General features: G+C 36.8%; 1 protein-coding gene across 1 annotated transcript in view; it reads right to left on the bottom strand.

The window, feature by feature from the left end:
- Rrp40 (exosome complex component Rrp40) overlaps positions 1-24,822 on the bottom strand; it is a 63,420-nt gene that overhangs the window by 11,708 nt on the left and 26,890 nt on the right. Inside the window, exons 2-3 of the mRNA XM_090385948.1 lie at positions 19,728-19,877; positions 10,962-11,113 (exon numbers count right to left, since the gene is read on the bottom strand). Of these exons, the coding sequence (XP_090242074.1) occupies positions 10,962-11,113; positions 19,728-19,877 (302 nt within the window). The remainder of the gene's footprint in view (positions 1-10,961; positions 11,114-19,727; positions 19,878-24,822) is intronic.

Genomic DNA, 24,822 nt, shown 5'->3' with positions numbered 1-24,822 from the left:
TGCAGAGTCTACTTTGCCACCAAATGCAGGGCATTCTTGAGGACACAGGAAGAAAATATCATTGGAGAGGTCCCACAACACTGCCATGATTCTAATCCTCAAAAAGCACAGGCAAACATTTTAAAGGCTAGGATGAAGCAAGACATGAAGGCAGTTTGTGCAACTCCGAGGAATGTTATGGGAAATATTTTATCAGAAGTGAATAGTACTGTGTGGTACTACACTTAAGGTGGTAGAAAATGAAAAAGACATGAGAGTAATTGCGCAGTCAGATACGAAGTTTTCTGAGCAATGCAGACAGGCTGCCAGGGCAGGTCATGGAGTTTTGTCAATGATATATAGGAATTTTGCTAGCAGAGAAAAGGAGGTGATTGTCCCCCTGTATAAGGCAATGGTCAGGCCATGCCTTGAGTACCAATTTCAGGTCTGGAGGCCTCGTTTTAGGAAGGATGTAGATTTGCCTGAGCATATACAGAGAAGGGCAACAAGACTGGTGAGGGGAATGAAGGAGTCCTCTTACCAAGAGAGGACTAAGTTCTGCAAATTGTGGCTGGAGACTAGGCATGTGCAGTGATCTGATTGAGGTGTATAAGGCCTTGAATGGGTTGAGCATGCTGAATTCTGATGGGATCCTTACAGGATTTGGAGGGAATGGTGTGATTTTTTTTTTTTTTTTTTGGCTGATGCTGCATAAGCTCATACACTTGCTTTCTTGCATCACATGCCACTACTACTACTAGAGATGTTTTGGAACACTTACCAAAGCAATCCTCACTCACGCAAAGTCTTTTTAAACATACTACTTATATTCCCAATCCAACAACTGATTTTCCTATTCCAGAGAAGTATGCTGACCTCATTTTGTATGATATGGGAGCTGATGACCCAGAAAGAATATTGGCAATTGGGAAAGATGATCTGCTCTCAGAATTAGACAAGGATGTCATTTATGGAGATGGAACATTTGATAAAGCACCTAGCATGTTTTATCAGCTGTATACATGGCATGCTAAGATTGGCAATTCATGTATTTATTTTCTTTTGCAAAAAAAGAATATGGATATATACAATAGAATGTTTACCATATTGCAACAACTGGTGCCCAATATAACACCCCAAAAGATTCTGCTGGACTTTGAAAAAGCATGTATGTCTACTGCTCAAGTTGCTTTTCCACAAGCAAAAGTAAAAGGGTGCTACTTTCAACTTTGCCAGAGTGTTATTAGGAAGATCAACAGTGTTGGCTAGAAGGAAGTGTACGAGTCTGATTCTGACATGAAGTTGAAACTGAAGTCCCTACCTGTTCTCTCCTTTGTGCCAATACCAGATGTAAGAACTGTCTTTGACCAACTAGCTGCCACATTTCCAGATGAGGATAACTACAATGAAGTTCTCACATATTTCTTCTCAGCCTACATCGAAGGAGTTGAAGGAAGATCACCTCTCTTTCCAATTAGAATATGGAATCATTCTGAGGCTGCTACTGAGATATGTCCTAAGACTACAAATTGTTGTGAAGGTTTTCACACCTTAAACTCATTGTTTCATTGTAGTCACCCAAGCATTTGGAACCTATTAGATGGATTAAGATGAGATGTAGCTTGCCAGCGATTACTATTAGCCAATGCCCATACAGGCCGCCCAGAGGTCAGAAAAAGAAAAAAAGAGGTATGAGACCCTTAATAATCAAGTGGCAATAGTTGTGCAGGAATATCAAAATCAAGAAGATAAATTGAGGTTTTTTTATGCCAAATGGCCAACCTGCAGTGATTAAAAAAATTTTTTTTATATAATGTTTTATAAAAATAAATGTTTTTTTTTTAAACATATATTTAATAAATGACAAAAATAAATGTTTTATTTTTGTCATTTCAGTTTTCCGACCCACCGTTCTGTTTTGTCATGTTCTGTTTCTTCTGGTTACTGTTTATATCTGCCATAGGCTTCTTTATATGCATCCCATACATTTTTCTTCTCTGCCAAGAGTCTCATTAATTCATCTGACATCCATTTAGGCCTAAACCTTGAACACTATTTCTTAGTTGGAATGAAAAGCCTAGTAGCCTCCAAAATTAAGTCCCTGAAAGCTTCCCATTTAGAATTCAACGTTAGTAACATCATCAGATGATCCTACTGTACAGAATTTAAAAACTGTCTCAGACCCACTGAGACTCATTAAGTAATGCCCACATCAGTACAATGTGATCACTGTAACCCAGTGGTTCCTTTATGTGCAAATTCTTAATGCATGAATAATCACTGCTGATAATCAGATCAGGAGTATTACTCCCTCTGGTCGCCTCTCGAACATATTACTGTAGAAAAGTCATCCAATAAATCCCCAAAGGTCTTGCTAGTGTGTGAGTGACCAACCCACAAGTGCCAGTCAATATCTGAAAAGTTAAAATCCCCCATTATAAGATTCTCTGATTTACTGGCCACTCTATTTCTCTGTACAACTGTTCATTATACCCATCAGATTCATTAAGCCTATAAAACACACCTACTCTCATCTTTCCTTTCCCAGTGCTTATGTCACACCAAACAGACTCAACATTGGATTGTCCACCCACATCAATTGGATGCACTTCCTTAGATTTTATATGTTTCTTAACTAACAGCATAACCCCTCTTCCCTTCCTGTCCTGTCTATCCTTTCTGTACACATTGTACTCCCCAAATTCCAATTCTGCACTACTTATGTCTGTGTGACACCATGTCTCTGATATCCGAACAATATCTGCCTTTGATGTCTTGACTAGCACTTCAAACTCTCAAATTAATTAACTGTACTCCTAACATTGGTGTACATGCAAGTATACATGCACCTGTTTCTAATCTTAGTTACTCTAACACAGCCCATGTATTTACTTGTTCCACTATGACTCCCAGCAGTCCCGGAAATATCCATTACCTTGCTTTCCAGGCTGCTGCTCATTCTAACAGAAGCAGTGCAAGAATCACTTTTGCCTTTGCCTGCAGCCACTGTTAACCTTTTAGTCTGTGTATCCCCACAAGCTAGCAGTTTTCCGACCCACCTAACACTGCCTCGATAGCATCTGCAAACATTCTTGCACCCTTTCTATTTAATTGTACCCCATCCCTGTAGAAGCAGTCTCTCCTGTCAACAAGCACAGATCAGGCTGGAAAAAATTCTACCCCTCGAGCCTTGCACAATCTCTCCAAGGCCGAATTGATCGACAAGGCTCTCATCATATACTCCCTCCTATCGTGTCTGGGCAGAATTGCAGACACTTTCACATTCAACCTTAACTCGCGACTTTTTTTAAACATTGACCCGTATTTGTTGAGTAAATCTGCAGATCTCTTACTCTTAATGTCAATTTATTTCAATATCAATATCATAATGTCAATTTAACTTATGATGTGCTCAGTGATGGTCCTGATAGGATTCAATGATGTGACTGTCAAAAGAGACATGATTGTTGTGTATTATCCAATCTGCTTTGCAAAATTTCACTTAAATTTGAATTTATTTTGTTAAGAAGTAGGAAACATGAACTGTAACATATTAGCAGAGAGTGATTGCAGTTGAGGATTTTCAGTGCTGTCCATGTAATACCTGGGAGGAAGATGCAATACAGGCAGAATAAAATGGATCCTGTATGGAATGGATATAAGTGAGTGAGCTAGTATTCAGTGTTATGTAAGATTTTCATAACACAGTCTAAGTCATTCAGCATTGACAGATTTTGTCTGTTGAGCAGCATTTCAACAAGCTATTCTCATCTGTTTCAGACAAGAGAACCCCATAATAGATGATGTCCATTGAAGTCGCCTAGTAAAAAGAAAGGAGTGGCAACTACAGCACAAGGCCTTTCTGAGTTGCTTAATTGCACATGGGTGGTTGAGCAGAAGAAAGATCAGAAGTGTTAAAACAATGCCCATTACTACACTGTTGCAACTCTTCTAAGGAAGGAAGTTTGAATGCATTTGCAAGAGGCTCTGGAGTTCAAGAGTGGCTGTTCCTCCACCGGCACTACTTATATAACAGAACAGTCTTGCTGAAAGAGAGTATAATTTATAATCAGGGGCTATAGTTGGTGTTAAATTTCTCTCTTGTAAGAATATGCCACAAAGGATGATAAAAATTAATTAGCCCACAAATCATACAAATGTTGCTACAAAATACTCTGTAAACAAAACCCAAACAATAAATGACTTAATCATTTATTGTTTGGGTTTAAAAACACAAGTTAAATCTGTCTGCTAGTGACAATCAATCAATTTATTTATTTATTTTTTCTTCTTTTAAGAAGCCTGGGAGTGTATCAAGGTCATTTTTAAGCAGGAAAATCTAGAATAAGAGAATAAGCTTGTCAACTAAAATTCTCAGTGGCATCCACACAAGGGAAGAATTGGCCAATTTCTTTCTAATATACTTTGGATTTTCCATTTGGCTTGGCTATAGGAGCTGACTGTACTTTGGTTGACTATACTGAGATAGAGATATTATTCTGTTCTATGGGATGTTCTGTGGGTTGCAAAGAAGAAACTGATGTATCTGTATGGGCTGATAATAAGTGATATCTATGGGAATTTTGGCATATTTTGAAGCTTTTGTTCTGTACACTTTGGGCACTCAATCTCCAGGACAGACAGATAGTAACTGATCGCTGAAATAAACTTCCATCTAGCATTGTGGAAGAGGGTAGTTTGAATAAATGTAAGGAAGGAGTACATGAATTATTTCTTGCATTATATGCCACCACAAACACATTTTTCTGGGCGATTTCCATGAGCATTACCTCAGCATATCTACAAATGGCAAGATCATAAACCTATGAAAAAAGCAAGGTTACTTTTGGTGAACAATCAAACACCTGAACTGTGGTATAGCTTAATTTTTTTTTTGAATGAATAGCAAATTTTATATGTACTACAAGTTTAACTAGATAAGTTAGCATGTAGCTTATGTTTCACATGTTGAATAATAATTCATTATTATTCATTATGTGAAATTATAGTAACAAGTATTCATATTAGTAGGTTCTGACTCCCCCCATCCTACTAGTTATAAGAAGTTTAGTTCCTTTCAGCCTTTGAGACTGTTTTTTTAATTTATTACAGCATGTTGTAAATATTCCAGAATATCCTTTGAGATCATTCTGATTTCCCCTTCCCCTGGAAGGGGAAATCAGAACCTAATAATTGGGATAATATAATAATGCAATCAAAGCAATCAAAAGGCTTGTTCCTAGGATTATACATATCTGTGAGTAAATTTAAAAATGTATTCTTTTAAATAAATGAAAAACAAACCTTATATATAGTTTTTTTTATAATTTGGAACATACAATAAAATACTAAAAATACAAACAGCACGTAATTTTTACATTAAATATATTTTAATGAAAAAATTATTATAATTATTATAAAAATTATAATATATAAAAAATAATTAATTTCTCAACTTATTTCTGGAAATCATCTTACCATGAAAAAAATTAATTCAAATATTTCATAAATAAAAAATAAAAAAAAATCAATGAAATATATGAGCCACTCAGAGGCCACACCACTTTCTGCAATTTTCTCAATTTTAGTACTAGAGCACAAGATTAGTGCATAACTTTTCAGAAACTACATGATTAACCTTGATAATTCTATTTATCACCATGAGATGGCAGGACCATGTATGGCTTCTGAATAACAGTTAATATATTTCAGAAGCCATTTTGATTAACTGCAGTTTGGTATCAACAGTTGTCCATAACTGAGGGTTTTTTTTTTTTTTTTTTTTTGTAACTCCCAAACATGAGAGGTATTAGAACCTATAGTACTTAGTACTGTGCTTGGGTTAGAGGTTGAGAAGACGAAAGAAGGTATTTGTTGACATTGGACTTGAACTTCTGTAGACTGTAATTTTCAGGAAATACGTATGAAGGAAGGTTGTTCCAGAAAAAACGGCAGTTGAATGAATAAACGAGGAAGATGAAAAGTTGGTTCTGTGAGTTTGAAGTTGGACAGTTATTGGATGTTGGCTGGTGGCGGCATGTGTTCAGACTGTTTTGAAAGAGAGAGCAGGAATTATAGAAGCCAATTCAGAAGAATTGGCTTCTATAATTGGAAGTGCCCATGGAAGTATATGTAGAAGAGGCATGCAGAAACAGTACATCTATGAGACAGCAAGTGGAGAGACTCTGTTAAAGATGAATCATTAATTAACCTAACTGCCCTCTTCTGAATGGAATCAAGAAGCTTGAGAGAGGTTTTGGGGGCACCACCCCAGATGTGGGAACAATATTCCTTGGCATGGCGGATTTGCGATTTATACAGAGTGAGCAGCCGTTTGGAAGAAAAGTAACGCCGAGAGCGAAAGAGAAAACCAAGTTTTTTAGATGCAGAGGCAGCAATATTTGTAATGTGCTTGTGCCAAGAGAGATTAGAAGTCAGGGTAATCCCCAAAAGAGATATATCATTTTGCCTAGAAATTGGAGTGTCACTAAAGATAAGCATAGGAGTAGAAGAATCCTTTTTGTGAGATATAAGACAAGACTGAGTTTTAGAAGGATTGAAATCAACTAAGTTGCCCCACTGGAGAATTACCTGAAGATCGGCATTTAAGGAATTGGTAGCAGATTTTCGAGAAGTTGAAGCTGATTGAGCAGGACAAGGTTTCTCAAAATGGAAAGTGGAATGCAATGTGCTATCGTCAGCAAAACTATGGATAGGATTTCCAGTCAATGGAAGAAGGTCATTAATATACAAGAGGAAAAGAGTGGGGGAAAGAACTGAACCTTGGGGGACACTGGCATTAGTGTAGAAGTTAGAAGATAGAGAGCCATCTACCATCACCCTCAGTGAGCAATCAGAGAGAAAACTGGATAACCAATTACTAAAAACAGTTGGCAAACCATAAGATGGAAGCTTGTTTAGAAGACCTTTATGCCAAACACGATCGAAAGCCTTTGAGATGTCAAGAGCAACCACTTGTGTTTCACTGAACCTTTCCATTGAATTAGTCCATAAATGGGTAACATAAGCCAGAATATCACCAGTGGACCAACACTGATGGAATCTATACTGGCGATCGTTGAGCAGACGGAAGGTTTCTAGGTAGTTTAAGAGTAGGCAGTTAATTGATTTCTCCATTACTTTAGAAAGAGTAGAAGTAATTGCATGGATGGGAGGGATTTGTCACCCTTTTTAGGAACTGGCTGAATATGAACAAATTTCCAAGCAAAAGGAAAAACACCTTTGGAATAAGAAAGTGAAAAATGGTGGCAAAGAATAGGAGTAAGTTCAGGAGCACAGGTTTTGCGAACAAGTGGAGAAATACCATCGGGACCTGGAGCTTTCTTAGCATCAAGATTCATCAAAATCCTTCTGACATCCTTTTGATGGAAGACCACAGGAGGCATTGAATGGAGCGAGTTGGGAATGGTGGGAGGTGTTTTACCAAGATCATTAATACATGCGTTGGAAGAAAAATGGGATGCTAGCAGGTCAGCTTTATCCTTGGCTGAAATGACAACAGAACTTGGACAGAGGTGGGAGCAGAGATGGGCAAAAGTTGCGGCCAATAGCTTTGGCAAGAGACCAGAATGCTCGGCTACCATTAGAGCAAGAAGCAAGTCTTCTACTCTTAGCCTGTTCAAAATCTAGTTTGGAATGATTAATAACTGGTTTACAATTGTTGTGTGCTTTGGTGCAGACAGTAAATGAAACTGAAGAATTAGAAACAAGCCAATCACGATATGCAACATTCTTCTCTTGAACAGCCTTAGCACATTTATTGGAAAACCAAGGTTTAGATAAAGGACAAGATTTTAAAGTGGAGTGTGGGATAAAGGATTCCATTCCTGCAAGAATAATTTCACTGACACGATCTGAGCAATCGTTGACATCAGAAGTTTTGAAACAGTAATCTGACCAAGGAAAAAGGTTATTGTGAAGTGGTAAACATGAAACATCATATTAATTATAAAAGTACATTGTATTATAAAAGAAACACTTTGTGGGTAGAAAATAAACAAGGCAAGTAATTATTTGACGTGCAGAGTAATGACTCAGATAGCAATCCTCCAATACGCAGAAACCCCAATTCAAGGAAACATTTTCTACTTGTGAAACAAAGGCATAGCAGTTGACCTTGAACCATTCTCCAGCTGTCTGACAAGCTATGTTCTAACATGCTTATTTATCTTGCAGTCGGACAGGTTTTCAAAATTTTTAACAAAACTAAAGAAAAAACCAACTGAAAGTTATGAGTTGTTACATTTATGGGGCAGATGCCATGTCACGAGCTTGCATGCTTGAATAGCATAAAAGCTATTTAGAAGGTAAAAGAGAATGTGAAAGATGATAAGTAACCACACCGTCCAGTATCCACGAAAACTGATGAAAATGTGCACCGAATAAGAACATGGATTAGAAGCAATTGTGATTCTGATGCAACCAGTCCACTTAAGCAATATACTAGCTGCATCAGAACTCAACACTAACAAAGAAACAGTTACACAAATTTTAACTGAAAATTTGTCTAAATGAGAAGACTTCAAGTTCCTGAGGATGTTTTGAAAAATACTGAAGATGATCCAGACTTTCTGAGAACAAAATTATTTGCGATAAAAGTTGGCTGTTCCAGTACAGTCCAGAAACTAAAAGATAGTCAATGCAATGGAAGATAAAGCAATCCCCAAAACCAAAAAAAGCAAGAGTGTAAAAATCAAAAATTAAAACCATGCTTCTTGTTTTCTTCGATATTAAAGGAATTATTATGGCCGAATACATCTCACCAAATCAGAATACCAATCAAACATACTACGCTGAAATTCTGACAAGGCTGCATGAAAAAATCTGAAGGAAGAGAACGGAATTGTGGAAGGATGGTTGGATTCTCCATTAAGACAACACATGGTTGGATGCTCCAGCACACAACGCACACTGTTCACCTGTTCCTGGCCAAAAAACAGATCATGCATGTGTGAATATGCACCCTACTCACCAGACTTAGTCCCTTGACTTTTTTTTTCTCTTTCCTAAACTGAAGAGTGTACTTAAAAGGCTTACAGAAGATGACTTCCAGAAATGCTGCTGTGCTTGGAAAAAATGTAAGTAACAATGTGTGGAAACCCAAGGCAATTATTTTGAACGGAGGAGGAGGAGGAGTAATTTGTAAGGCATGAATATTTCATTATATTTATTTTATTGCAAAAACCTGATTATTTAATAGCCACACTTGTATTTACTGATTTTTATTTCAATAAATATTTAGATATTTATTTAAATAAAAATTTAATGAGGTTCAGGCTCTGAGCTGGGCGCTAATCACTTTAATGTCACTGTCTGTAAATCGGCCTTGTATGACTCTCATTGTATGATAATGTGCTGATACTGATATGGTCCATTTCTGTGATATGCCATAGTAAAGGTGACAGTACCATGGCAACATCCAAGGAAGTCATGGACTTTGTGATTTCAGGTGCTATTACTAACAGACTAAGCCAAAACTAGTTGAAAAAACTCCATACCATCATAACTGCCCTGCAGGACTTCACAGTCGAGATGATACACTCACATGGGAAGCACTGCAAGAAACGTCTACACCCAAACACATCCAGTAGAACAAAACACTGCAAGAAACGTCTACACCCAAACACATCCAGTAGAACAAAACACTGCATAATGAGATCCATTCCACAGTATCTTCTGCTACTGTTCCAATGTCCATGAATGTTAGGAATTACACTCCAAACAGTTTTGCATGACAGTGATATTTGTGATATCGATAATGGACTTATGCAATGCTGCCTTACTAACTCAGAGCTATTGTTTGTTTGTTTGTTATTTAGTTTTTAGGAGCATTAGCAACTAAGGCCATATTGCTCCAGGGATATGCGGTGGTTATTCCCTGACCTTTCCGCATCCACCATATTTGGTGTTCACGGGCTCGAACCCCAGTCTAATCAAGAAGAGTGTGCTACGCACTGCTGCTCCTGCCCACCTGGCTACGGAGGCACCCTCAGAGCTATTAACCTCCCTAGATGGCTGCTATACTGACAAATGTTTGAGGTCTCTTGAACCTGCTCCATGATACTTTCCACATACCATAAATAGGATAGTTCATGTGTCAGCCATGAACTATCCTATTTATGGTTTGTTGAATGTGTTCTGAGCCCAACATAACCTTTTTTCCATTGAGGTGCCACTAATTCTTCATCTTTAAATAACATCCAGCACAGTGGATAATGGGAGGTTTGGACAAGTCATAGGTTACTGATGTAGAATTGCCATTCCACATTCAAAGTCTAACTTCCAATCCATCACCTATACTGGTTTTTTTTATGTACTGATGCTGTGCATGCAAATCCACAAGATATATACTGTGGGCGTTTGCATGTACAGCAGCAGTACTGTATTAGCTAAGCCAATAACACATGTATGGGGGATTGCTGGCACAGTACACAATATTCATGGAGGACTATCTGAATAGTTTTGACTGTATAATGCATTTCTGAATGTCTTTGAAAAGGGCCTACTGTCATTCAAAAACTTTTCTGATTTTCCATTAAACATATATGCAGTCTTTTTTGAAATCACTGATTACTGCTTATCTGATGCTCAATTTCTACTTTGCATGTTTTCACTAAGTTCTGAGCTTTCCATAATGTGTGCATAACAAAGAAATGCACAATATCTCTAAGGGATAATTTAGTGAAAACTTTACTATATTTGACAAAAACATCAGCAAATGGGAAAGAATTCTACTCATAGCACAGATGGCAAGAAAATTAAAGCACCAACACAATATATAAAACCTGTCTGTTCACATTTTGTCATATAATTTACAACTAATCACAATACCATGCCCAAAACTGTTACTTATCCCAATTTATAGTAGAATCTGCTAGGGGTGTACATTTCAAAGGTTCTGACTACACTAAGTAATTTTTTTTAAGAAGGAAAGGAACCAAAATGAAATAATGATTGCATACTTTCTTGCCAACTCCAAAGGTACTGTAAACATATGACCTCCTTCAGGAAGTAGTCCCAAACCAGTTTTCTTTCCGTAACTGTCGACACATACCAGCTCAGCTTCCATATCTCTACTGGCAGTCAAAATCATAGCATAAACTAAATCCCCAACCTAAAAAAACAAACAAATAGCCATTACACCTATTCAAAAGGGCAAGTAATACTTATTTAACAAAGTCTATTATAGGAATCATGTAAGGAAACAGTGCTGAGAGAGAGAGAGGGAGAGAGAGAGATAAATCTTAAATATAATTAATTATAAACCACTGTCATGGTTTTTGAGGCCGATGGTGTCATAAGAACAGCATTATAGGATTGTAAGTATTCACAGCCATCTACTTAAGTTTAATTTAATTTTAATCTTAACTAAATAATTTAACTGATTTTAAAAAAAATATTTAAACCAAAAATTAATCTTTAACAGATGTTTACTAATAACTGTCTGTTGCCTAATCCATAAGAACTAAAGGCTAAATATTAAAAAGAAATGTGTAATCAAATCAACAACTCTATGTAAATGAAGTCACTGTAAATTATCGGTTCTGTTGTCTTTACAGTCACTGAAGGAGTAGTACAGGAAGTACCATGAAACGTCTGTAATTCTTTAAGAAATTAAAGGCAGATTACACTTACACAGGTTGAAGTGCTCATTATTTCACCAATTTCCATATGCAAGAGACAGCTTTTGGTTCATCCATTAGATGGAAAGATTGTATTTAAATATATCAACATATTTCAGGATGGCCACATAAGGTTAGAAGAATTTATGAGAGAATACAAGAACAATACTGATAATTAGTAGTCGCACGAGTTCAGTTAGAACCACAAATCGGTTGAACATATGTGCTGCTGATATTGTACATATACAGATTCCTTTCCAAAAGAAAACCAAATCAGCTGCTTCTTTGAAGAGTTTAACTGTTTGATGGAATATGAGATGCAAGCCAAAAGTTCTGGATGAAAGCAATAAAATTAATTTATCCTTGTGCTAGTTATATGTTGGCACTGCTTCCTTCAGAGTTTATATATCAATTCCAGAGCTCCTCTCACTGTTTGAAGCATTTCTGGAACTACTGGAACATCACGATGCTATCCAGTACTTTCTGTGATTCAGCTTGAATCTCTGTGATGTCTTTGAATCTTTGTCCTTTTAACTGAATTTTCATTTTGGGGAATAGGAGGAAGTCACAAGAGGCCTGGTCAGGACAACAGGGAGGGTGAGGTTGTGAGCCCATTGCCATTTTGTTCTCAGCTAAAAACTGCCGAACCAATAAAGACATCGACTGGCACACTGTTGTGATGCAGAAGCCAATCCCAAGTGCACTATTTGTCTGGGTGTTTTCTTCTGACGTCCTGCTTCAAAACGCCTTATTACCCCAATATAGAACTGGTGATTTACAGTTTGGCCTGGTGGTATGAACTCCTGAAGAACAATTCCTTTATTGTCAAAGAAAAACAATCAGAATGCTCTTGATGTTTAATCACAACTGCCTTGCCTTTTTTTGGATGCGAGATGACAGACTCTTCCATTGGGAGAACTGCTGCTTTGTTTCAGGATCGTAATCATAAACTCAACTTTCATTCCCTGTTATGACCTTGAAAAGGGAGTTTCTATCCTTTCCAGTCTGTGCTCACAGGTCCTTGTACTCAAAGCCAGCTCTTTCTGTTCATTAACCAGCAAATGGGGCACAAATTTTATAGCAACCTGCAAATTTGAAACCCATTTGTTAAAATTTTCATGTAAAATGCACCAGAACATCACAAATATTGTTAATCACCATCTACCCTCGTGGATGACTTTATGCACTTTTTCAACATTTTCATTAGTCTGACTCGATGATGGGACACCTCACTCAAAATCCTTAATCAAAGTTTGGCCATCCTGGAAATGCAGATACAGGCACTCCCCTACTTACATACAACTCGTAGATATGTGCAAAGCACAAAGCTATTGCTATGTTTGGTTATAAGAATCAATTTTGAATGCCTTTGTGATATTTTTCTAAAGCACATTTCTGGAGGTCAACTACTACCATAAAACAAAAACAATTTGCAGTTTCCGGTTTACTGGGCTTTTCTGTTAGTGCAATCTATTATAAACTGGTAGTAAACTCGATCTTATTGCATTTGAGATATTACTGATGGCTAGAATTCTGTGGAATTTTATGTTACTATGGTGAAATGTGTTTCCCCTTCACTGAAATCTTCAATCATATAAAAAACAAATAAATTTTCAGAATCTTCTCTTCATTCCTGTTTTTGAGTTTCGCAAATTTGTTACTCCATATCCCGGTTGCATGTATCGTGTCAGTTTCAATTTGTGTGTGCCATGATCTTTGTTATTGATTGCTTATTTACTAACTGTTTTAAATTTTAGGACTCAAAAAAAAAAAAAAAAAAAAAAGTGTCAGTGAACAGAAATATCAAATTAGTTATAGTATTAATTAAGCTATGTACGTAAGTGCAAATTTATTTTTATTTTGCTAACCATCTTCCGATAAACATTCTTCCGATTTTCACATATCATTTAATTTTGTTAATTCGTAAGGCAATATTAAAATGTAAATTTGTACTCTTTATCTTTAATTTTATAGCCTGTGGTTAATATTCCTCCTATTTTTGCTCATTAGAATAGCCATTTAACCCGATTCATCCGTTGTGGTGTGTAGAATTAAAATTGTTCTGAAACGTGATCACAATGACTGGCGCCTATTACATGACGTATAGTGAACAGTATTTTATTATGGAGAGTCAATCGTAAAGTGATTTGATCTTAGATTAAATTAAATTACGTATCGTATTAGATTAAATTACTGTACCCTACATTATTATTCATTGTGTTTTTTCAGCCTCATTTAACTTGGTTACAAATTATAAAATGTTGTAAACAATACTATACATGACATGAAGTTCGTTGGGGGTTGTAATCTCAGTGTGTTATACTGTACTCTACATGTATCTACAAGACTTACGTACATGAAGACAAAACCGATTAAGTATATAAGTCGAGGAATGCCTGTACTTCTGAAAAGTTTGTATTCTACCCATGTCATCATCATCACTAATTACTTATTTAAGCATTTCCCAAGTTTATGATAAAATTTGATGCAAATTTGCCTTTCCTTAAAGTCCACCCCTTACTTGGCTAAAAAAATGACAAGATACACTAGACAGAAACACCAAATGCACAAACCACTTACAATGAATTTGTTCAGTGATATCAAACAGCACACGACATTACATGTGGTTAGCACACCACACAGCCAGTCTGGAAACTTCTGGCTTGCATCTCATATTTTATCTTTTTTTTTCATTGTTGAATCATGTTTACAGAAAAAAGGACTTGTCAGTGGATAAGGGGAAATGTAACTTTACAACAGACAGAAAGTATTAGCCATGTGGGATTAAATCTGTTTTACAGGCCATGTTTAAAAAGGCAGTCTCTGAATAGCGATCTCTCAAAAATAAGAAGTGTAAATTTTTAGTAGTGTAACACTGGGAAACTCATCATGGTTGAACTTACAATTTGAGGGCTCCATATTCTTTATGTTTTTTTCATACCAGGTCTATATTATATGGATATAATTGCACCATAGCTAGTACTGTATTAATTACAGCCAAGTCTTGAGCATCTTTGCTCATATTACCATAGTGTCAACTGACTCTCACAAAGGAAGGAGGATGGTATTTTTCTGGAAAAAAAAGTTCTTTTTTTTTCTTCTTCAAATTCCAACACCACTAGAAATTAAATTTCATTGACAAAAAACATATTTTATATTAAAAAAACAGACACAGGACTGTTTACTAATATAGTATGCTTTTGAATTTTGTCTTACCTAAGTTTTTTTTTTTTTTTCCTCACTGTGGATTTCTGTTTGGATTTTCTATTAGACATTTAATAATTTTGATTGATCCAAGAAAGATATTGTTGCAGACTTTGCCACCTTCAGGAATGCTGAGTCAAAGTTTCATTCAAAACAATAGCACTGTTGTTTAGATTTTCTGTCAGGAACATTTCCAAAGACTTAACAGAAAGAGAAGATCTGAACTCATTTTTTTTGTTTTTCTGACTGGGCTGAATATTCTCTCAAACTCAGCAATGCTATTAGGAATTGTTAAAATTTCAAGCACAATTTTGCAATGATTTGTTACATTTCAAGCTTCCTTGTGTGCTAGTCAGTTTCCCAATAACCACTGTACATAAATTCTTTCTTCTTTCTTAATACCATCTGGCAGGCTCTCACAACTGACAGAATTGATAGATGTTCTCACAACAAAACATATTGCTTCATTTATTTCTTTATCTTTAACAACACCAAGAAGTACAGAAAAATGGCAGTGCATCGTTTTAAAATTTGACAATGATGAAATTTGTGTTACCTGAGCATTTATAAGAATGTAATTTTCAATGAGAACTTGTGCATAAAGTAGACATATGTAGAAATAAAATATTTTCTCACTGAACAAAAGAACAAAATATTCTCCTCTTGTTTTAGACCCTCCAAGACCTTGCAGTAGAAATGCCCATGGCTAACTCAGAATCATCCTTCCGGTTTAGTCTGCAATGGTACTTCCAAAATAGAAGTGGAAGGTTTGAAAACTTTTGGTAAAATAAATTTGCACATAACATTCTTCAGTATATCTAAGAACGATGACCTCATTATGTGGGTATCATGCATGTTAGACTGAGAAGCTACTATGTTTGACTTTTCAAACAGCATATTTAAAAGAAATTAGCAAATTACTTTATTCAAGTCAGAAGAGAAACGAACAAACCTATGGTGAGCAAGAATAACATGCTTAGAATTGTCAGCTTGCTTGGGCTGTTTAGAATTGCTTTTACCAGAAGTTTGCATTTCAGACATTTTTTTTTCTTGAGTTCATCAATTTGTCTTCTTTCCAAACTTCTGCATCGTGAACTGAAGTGCAACACGAGTCAGTGCCACTTACTATTGATCGCTTGTTGTAGTTTTCAATTTGTAACTCTGAAAAGTGCCCACATTGTTTTTATTACCAATGCTAACCTCTTCTTGTCAAAGGCTGCCACTGTTCTACCAGTCTAGTTACACATTTAACCAAAGACAGCTAATGTGTGCTTTAAAATCTTTTCTTACTTCAGTGGCATACAGCAGTTGAAACTGTTATTCTATCTTTCCCTCTAGCACATCTTTGTAGATAGCAGTAAATTTCTACTTTCACAGGAACACAAACTTTTCAGGCTTACCATACAAGTACATTATCAACACTGTCAGTTTTTTTAAAGAATCTCCCATGCATTCAGGTTGTTCTGAAGAAGATGCCCAAGGTTGCATCGTCATCTTCCACTAAATTTTTCTATACCATCACTATCTCTTCTTTCTGTAACTGTGCAATTTATTATATATCTCTCATAATTAACTTTAGCCATTGTCAATCCACTGCAAGAAAGGTCTCCTCAACACGTTTCCAGCAACTGCAGTCTTGTGCTTTCTGTTGCCATTGTACACCAGCAGATTTTACAGTTTTATTGATTCACCTCATCTTTGGTCTTTTTCTTTGGCATTTAGAGTCACGCAGTATCCATTCCAAAATTCGACCTGCCTATTTCCATTTTAAGTGCTTTGTTCTTTCAATGATGTCACAGACCTTGGTTTGTTGGTAAATCCATGCACATGTTTTTCGGTCTCTTTTGATTATGCTCAAAATTCAGTGCTCCATACTTCTCTGTGTGATTCTCAGTCTTTGTAAAGCTTTGCATTCAATGTCCATGTTTCACAACCATATGTTAGGGCAGGGAGGATACAGTGTTCAAAAACTTTTTGTTCGAGACAGCGTGGCAAGTTTGTCTTCAAGACTATATTAAGCTTTCCAAATGCTTAACATCCCAATTTTCTGCAACATTCAGTATCCACCATGATTTTTTCATCTGTTGAAATTGTTTATCCAAGGTACACAGATCTTTCCACTTCTAGTTCTTGTCCACAGGCCTTTGATCTGGTAAATTTGTTGAAAACCTGTGTTTTCTTGATATCAATTTCAAACCAAACTTCTTGCTTTCATGCTGCACTCCTTCAATGTTTTGCTGCAATTCTTCCAGATCATTGTCAAAGAGAATGATATCATTCTCTTTCACAATGAGAATGATATCATCTGCAAATCGTATGAGTGATTCAGGTAACCTCCATTTATCTTGAGTCCTTTATTATCTCAATTTAGCTTGCAAAAAATTTCTTCTAAACAGGCAGAAAATGGCTTTGGGGAGATTTGTTTCTCCTTGTCGGATGCCTTTTTCTATGTTGAGCTGAACTTTATCACTGTTGACACATATTGGTGCAGTCACATTTTCATATATTGATTGGAAAATGTTGACATAAGCTCTGTTTGGTTGATTAGAGTTGATTTGTGACTGAGTCAAATGCTTTTTCATAGTCAATCAAGGCTATACATAATGGAAGGTTGTATTCATTGTGCTTGTTTGTTATTTGGATTTTAGGAGCATTAGCAACTAAGGCCATATTGCTCCGGGATATGTGGTGGTCATTCCCTGACCTTTCCGCATCCTCCGTATTTGGTGGTGACGGGCTCAAACCCCAGTCTAATCAAGAAGTGTGTGCTACGCACTGCTGCTTCTTCCCACCTGGCTACAGAGGCACCGTATTCGTTGTGTCACACTATAACTTGCTGCACTGTTTGGATGTGATCAATTGTACTAAAGCCACTTCTGAAACCTGCTCGTTCTTTCGATTATGCCACATCAAGTATTGTGCTATTCTTCTTGAAAGTATCTTTGTGAAACCTTGTAGACAACTAGCAATAGGCTTATTAGTAGGTAATTTTTTTTTTAAATCTGCATTGTTGCCTTTTTTTGTGCAGTAGGATGGCATCTGCATTTTTCTACGTTACACAGTTTGTTAAGTAGAAGGCATTTTGAAAACAGATTTGGCTACAGCTTTACATGCTGGCTGGCTTCCAGCTTGCACCATTTCAGCAGTGACTTGTTCGGGTGCTGCTGCTTTGTCGTTTTCCATTGATTTTATAGCATTTCTTACTTCTACCAGAATTTCAGGCACAGCTTCTGCATCTGGCATTAGATCCAGTTGTTGTCTTTTATCCTTATAAAGAATTGATTAAAATTCGTTCACTCATTTTAGTATTTGTTGTTGTGCCATCCTCAAGCTTCAAAGCAAACATTTGGCTCTTGTGTGTAACCATTTTTTTGTTTTTCTTTCTTTAGCCCTTTATTTTCTTCTGAAGAGACCAATGTTGAACTTATGCATTTCTTCTTTTATGCACTTTCTTATGCTCTTTCACATTTCTACATATTCTACCTTATTTCTTGTGTGTGTGTGTGAACTCGCATGCACGCACATGCGCGCACACACACACACACACACAAATGTGCACTCATCACCGCCACTTTACAATTCTACAGAGTTAACAGAGGGAGGAGAGAGAATGCATACACACGAATGCTCTCTCTCTCTCTCTCCCTCCCTCCCTCCACCCCTTGTTAATTCTGTAGAATTGTGAAGTGGAAGTGATGAGTGCACATCATTTTATTGCCAGCAAAATGTGTAGAAACTATCTGCATTAGCTACTATGCAAAGAATAGAGTTATATTTATCCTTTGTTTTCACCAAACAATAGAAATTTCTTTATTTTCATTAAACAAAGATAAATTTTAATATCTTTATTCATGGCATGTGTCAGCATTTACCATGTCCTCATGTCACACAGCAGCCCGTCAACTACCAACATGACAGGGGATTTCACAGTAAAACAGTTACAAAGAGAGCTATGAAGTAGAATAGGTTTGCATGAGTTGACATAGCTGTTCCCCCTCTGTGAGGATGTTGAGTAATTAATTGCTGTATGATACAATCTATGTAGCTCTATTAAAAGCGATTGCTGTGCAGCAGTAATACATTTTCCCCGATTCATTTTTTGTTCACTGGGGAAAGGAGAATAGCAAGGGCAAAAGATATAAAGAATGTTTTTATTGTAAGCAGCTTAGCAGATGTTACACAGAACTGGAAAACCAACTGCTCTGAAACATGCTGCAACCGTTCACTTTAACTGTTGTTTTTTGAAAGATAGCTCACCCGTTTTTCTCTCAATGACGGGATGCCCGTATAGAATTCCAAATTCTCAGTGAGATCATGCATGTCGAGTTTCCCCTTTCAGGATGCTCACTTGTAGCAATGTTATGTGGGGGAGGTGATGGCATGTCCTTATTTTATTGTCAGCAAGCCTCTATGAACTGTCTGCACTGGAAAGACTATATTTATCTTTTGCTTTGTGGTGAAATCAAAAGACTTATATGAAATTTCTTTTCATGAAATAAAGATATATAAATTTAATTTATTCGATCTCTGCATTGCCCCATGTCACCACCAACATCAGTTGACATCAGTTCTACAAAACTCTCCATCTGTGTATGTGAGAGTGGGGAGACGTAACTGCTGCTTGACACTGTAGCAGTTTACACCTACTGGTGTTATTTTAACTTCTCTCAAAGAAATGATGACTGTACAGTTTCACATGTCTCAACAAGATCATGCCTGAAACAATGCTATGAATGAGCAGTGATGGAATTTTTCTAGTTTGCAGTGATACACACAAACCTGCATTTATCCTTCTTTTGGAGTATATTAATATCACTCTGCTAGCAACATACATATCACTCTGTTTGTGAAATAATACTTAAATAAAAATAAAGTAATTCAAGGTAGAAAAGTATTTAATACCTTTAGTATGGGTTTATTCTTTTTTGTAGCTCCCTCAAAAGCTAATAATGACAAATAAGCTGGTTCACTGCCACCTATATCTACCTTCAGCATTTCACTTGTTCTGGTTGTTACTATTCCAATCACAGTTTCACCTCTTGCTGGGATATACTAAGAGAGCAAACAGAAAGAGAAAAAAATATACACACACACACAAAGTATAAAAGTCCAAAACCAGCAACATAGTCTAATTAAATATGAATTATCAAATACAGTCAAACTTGGTATAACGAGCATCAAGGGACCGACAAAATTTCCTCGTTATAACCATTACTCAATGTGATGAGTTAAATCTAGCTATTTTTTTTAAATCCTCAATAACTTGATAAAAGGATAGATTCAAAAAACAAAAGAAATATTAGTGAAAAAAAATAATAATATTAGTATATAACTACATATTATTTGTACTAATATGTTTATGTTCGGTTTTTAAATCACAGTGTGCTGAAGTGGGATTTACTCAAAGAGGTAACTACCATCAAGGGTAAAGGGAAGGGTTTTTGCTTTCGTAAAGGTGACTACGGTGGTCTGAGACAGTATTTAAATTCTATACTGATGATGTTGCCAACAGCAAATTCAAAATGGGAAGCATTCAAAGAATTAATTATTATTATTATTAGCCACATGGTACAAGGAAGCCTGAGGCTTATGCTGCACCAGCCAAAAAAAAAAAAAAAAAATTCCCGAGTTACCCTGAGAGAGAGAGAGAGAGAGAGAGAGAGAGAGAGAGAGAAGTAGAAAGGAATCACCAAGAAAGAGAAGAATGATGATATCCAGCTCAGGACCCTGGGTTTGCCAAGCCCATACTCACCAGATGTGAGTCCCCGGGGTTTGGAAGCTATTAGGCTTTTCATACCAACAAAGAAATATTGTTCAAGATTTAGGCCTAAATGGATGTGAGATGAACTAATTAGACATGTGACAGAGAAGAAAAATGCATGGGATACATATAAATTAACATGTGACACAGAAGCCTATGATAGCTATGCAGGTCTGTAACAAAGTTACAAAGGAGATTAGGCAGGCGAAGGCAGATTACGAGAAATCTTTGGCAAAGGATGCAAAGAAGAACAGCAAAGAGTTCTTTACTTATGTAAACTCTAGAAGTAAGGGGATGAATCAGATTGGTCCACTCGATATCAATGGTTCAACTGTTGATGATCCTGCTCAGGTAGCTAACAAACTAAATGAATATTTTGCATCAACATTCACACATGAGGAGTTATTCAGGGAGGGGAATGCCAGAGGTGTATTCAACTCTGGCAGTAAGCTAGATAATCTTGTAATAACTGAGAGTGAAATGAGAGAAAAATTGTTGAAGATAAACACAAGAAAGGCACCTGGGGTGGATGAAATCTATACAGTTATATTAAAGGAGGCAGCAAAGGAGTCTCTCTCTCTCTCTCTCTCTCAGTAATTCAGAATTTTTTTTTTTTTTTTTTAGCTGGTACAGCATAAGCCTTAGGCTTCTTTGCACCACATGCTAATAATAATAATAATAAAAGAATATTAAATACTGTTTATGTCATCCTTACTTCGATGCAATAAACACTGAATGGAGGCAGCAGAAATTCTCTCCTACTTCCATTCTCATATTGAGCAATCTAAAAGACAAAGTAGGGTTTCTCCTCTTCACCCTCCCTGCAGATGGAATTGGAATTTCTGTACAGAGTGAAAAATGATTCCAAGGGAAAATTTCTTGAGATAACTGTGGCTCCCTTGGCATTCAAGGTGAGTGTACAAGCTTCGTCAGGGCTCTTCAGTTTAGTGGATTGGATTACTGTTGATTATTGCTTTTAAATATTTGATTTCTTTAGTATATTGTTGGATTATTTTGTTATAGGTTTTCCTGTAACAGTTCGATTTTTATAATATTACAGATATAATTTTTTAAAGTTAATTTTCATTGATATTTAGCTAATTCTATAATGGTTATTACGAGATCTGCCTTAACACGATACCCTGCCTTCACAGGGTATCGTGACTCACACAGAAATAGCCGATGGCGATTTATGTGTGAGTCATGATGTAATCCATTGCGGAACCCGTGGAATGTTTTTCAAGATCGACCTGGTGACTAATCATAGCTCACCTGGGGATTCTTTTCTTTATGATCGATGTAAGGAGTGCATCGATCTTAAATTACAATTTGGTGCACTGATGGAACAATTTCAGTCATTGAAAAAACGGGTGCTTGCCCTTGAGAATAATGCATCTGGGAGCTCGTCAGGGACTCAAGACTCCAGCAATCTACCAAGTGATGCACTCCCGATTCAGGCCTCAAAACAGAAAAACAAAGTGCAAACTACTCTGGTTCAAAAGGACTTTGTTTTATTAGGAGACTATTGTCGGGGAAACAGAGAATATTTTTTGTAATAAGGATAGGTGAATAGAACCAGGGTATGTCTGCCGGGAGCAACTATTAATGATGTCACCAACAGATTGTCAAATTTTATTGGGGGGGGGGGGGGTAAAGAGAATATTATTATTCTTGTGGGGACTAATGACATTAAACGTACACGATCTGATGATTTGTTGGAAAAATACAGGACCATGATGAGGAAATGCCTCGAGCTAGGCCACAATGTCTATGTGTCTGCAATTCTGCCCAGACACAATAGGAGGGATTATATGTTAAAAGCCATGTGGATTAACTCAAGACTTGAAGGACTCTGCAAGGCTTTTGGAGGAAATTTCTATCAGCTTGGCCAACACTTGTAGGTAGAAGGAATTTGTTTTGTAGAGATGGGATACACTTAAACAAAGGTAGTGCAAAAGTTTTTGCCGGTATTATTGAGGATATCTTAAAGGTTCAGGGAAACTGCTAGTTAGGGGGAGGGGGGGGGATATGGGTAATACTGATACACGTTTATCTGATAATATTGATCAAAGTAACTCTTACACATACCTCAAAAGTTCTTATCTGTTTCCCCAACTGGACATATTATCTAGATGTTCTGGGGGCAGAAACGTTTCAAGTGAGCAGGTAGCTAATGCCAGGGAAGAGAGCCTAAAAAACTTCAAGGGTTGTTAAATATACAAGAACAGCAAGTGTTAATTGTTTATATAGTAATGTTAGAAGTGTTGTCAATAAAATGAGCGAATTCAAACTGCTGGTTAAAACAAGTAACGTGGACATAATAGGGCTTACGGAAACATCGGGGAACCTGGAAATAGGGGATGATGAGTTTCAGTACAGCTTGTATAATGTATTTAGGAAAGATAGGGTAGATAGAAGGGGTGGTGGGGTAATGCTTCTTATCAGAAGCAGCCTGAGTGCGACGATAGTTTTCCCAGATTCAGACGTTTCACGTGCTAGTATAGAATCTGTATGGAGTGAGATAGTTGGAAACAAAGGTATAATGCGAGTAGGAGTAATCTACAGACTAGGTGATTGTGAAGATTATGACGAAAGCCTCTACATGCAAATGGAATGGGCAAGTAAACGTCAATGTCTTATTTTGGGTGATTTCAATTTGCCTCTAATTGATTGGAGAAAATGGGAAGGAAACTCGACATGGGGAACAAAATTTTTAAATCAACTAGATGACTGTTATTTGTATCAACATGTCAGGGAAAGTACTAGAGAAAAGAATATCCTAGACCTCATCAAGTGATCACGGAGTTCTACGGTGGATGATGAAGAGAGAGAGGTAGCAGCAGTAAAAGGCAAAGGAATGGGTTATAATTTCAGAAAAGTAAATTACGATACCTTAAGGTGCTACATGGCCTCTATTAATTGGGTAGATATGGCACAGAGAACGAAAACAATTGAACTGTGGTATGCCTTTAAAACATTAATCACAGATGCCTTGAATGCGTATTTACCATTAAAAAAAAAAAAAAAAAAAAAAAAAAAATACTGCACGAGGAGGGTTCCAAGTTGGATGAATAGTGAAGTTGCCACATTACTTGAGCAGAAAAAGGTGGCATGGAAAAGTTACAGAGCAATAAAAAGTACTGAAGCCTATAACAGCTACAAGATGATCTGTAATAGAGCCACAGAAAATGTTCGACAGGCAAAGGCAGTTTATGAGAAATCGCTGGCAAACAGAGCAAAGAGGGGGCGATAAAGAATTCTTCACATACATAAATGCTAAGAAGAGCTGGTCAAACCAGATTGGACCTTTACATAAGGGAAAGGAGATAGTATTAAATACACCAGCTGCCGTTGCCGATGAACTCAACAGTTATTTTGCATCGATATTTACAGAAGAAAAACCTTTTGTGGCAATGGGAAATTGTGGGAGCCAAGTTGAAAAAAAAAATATGTAATTAATGATATTGAAATTTTGCAAGATTATTTAATGAAAAAACTTTTGAGCCTACAGGCCAGTAAGGCAGCAAGCGAATGCATTGAACCATTGAGGCTAATTATGCGAGCATCACTAGATTCTGGGGAGATTCCGTTGGATTGGAAAAGTGCCAATGTATCTCCCATACATAAGGGTGGTTCTAAGAATGAAGTGGGAAATTATTGACCTGTCTCTCTTGACTTCAGTGGTAGGGAAAAATCATGGAGGCAATGATCAAGGTGGAATTCAGGATCATTTGGATAGAATTGAAATTCTCAAGGATACTCAGCATGGTTTTGTAAAGGGAAAATCATGTTTAACAAATCTGGTTCGCTATTTTGAAAGGATCACTCATTAGCTGGATTTAGGGAATAATTTCAACATTGTTTAGATTTCAGCAAAGCTTTTGACTCAGTCCCATATGAGCAGTTGCTTTGTAAGCTGGAACAGGTTGGAATCACTGGGAAAATCCTTAGATGGATAGCAGGATGGCTTCAGGGCAGGAGGCAGAGGGCTGTGATAAATGGCTATTCCTCAGATTGGGTTGATGTAAGAAGTGGGGTTCTACAAGGATCAGTATTAGGACCACTGCTGCTTTTAATTTTCATAAACGACATTGATAAAGGGATAGAAGGCGTGATGTCTAAATTTGCAGATGATGTTAAAATTGGTAGAGTAGTTAATGATCACTGTCAAGCTGAGCTTCTTCAGAGAAACCTAGATAGACTTCAGGAATAGTCAGAAAAATGGCAGCTATGCTT

Source organism: Mastigoproctus giganteus, chromosome 12 (genome assembly GCF_048544385.1).
Source record: "Mastigoproctus giganteus isolate SK-2022 chromosome 12, ASM4854438v1, whole genome shotgun sequence".
NCBI lineage: Eukaryota > Metazoa > Arthropoda > Arachnida > Uropygi > Thelyphonidae > Mastigoproctus > Mastigoproctus giganteus.
This window is presented reverse-complemented; position numbering and strand designations above follow the sequence as displayed.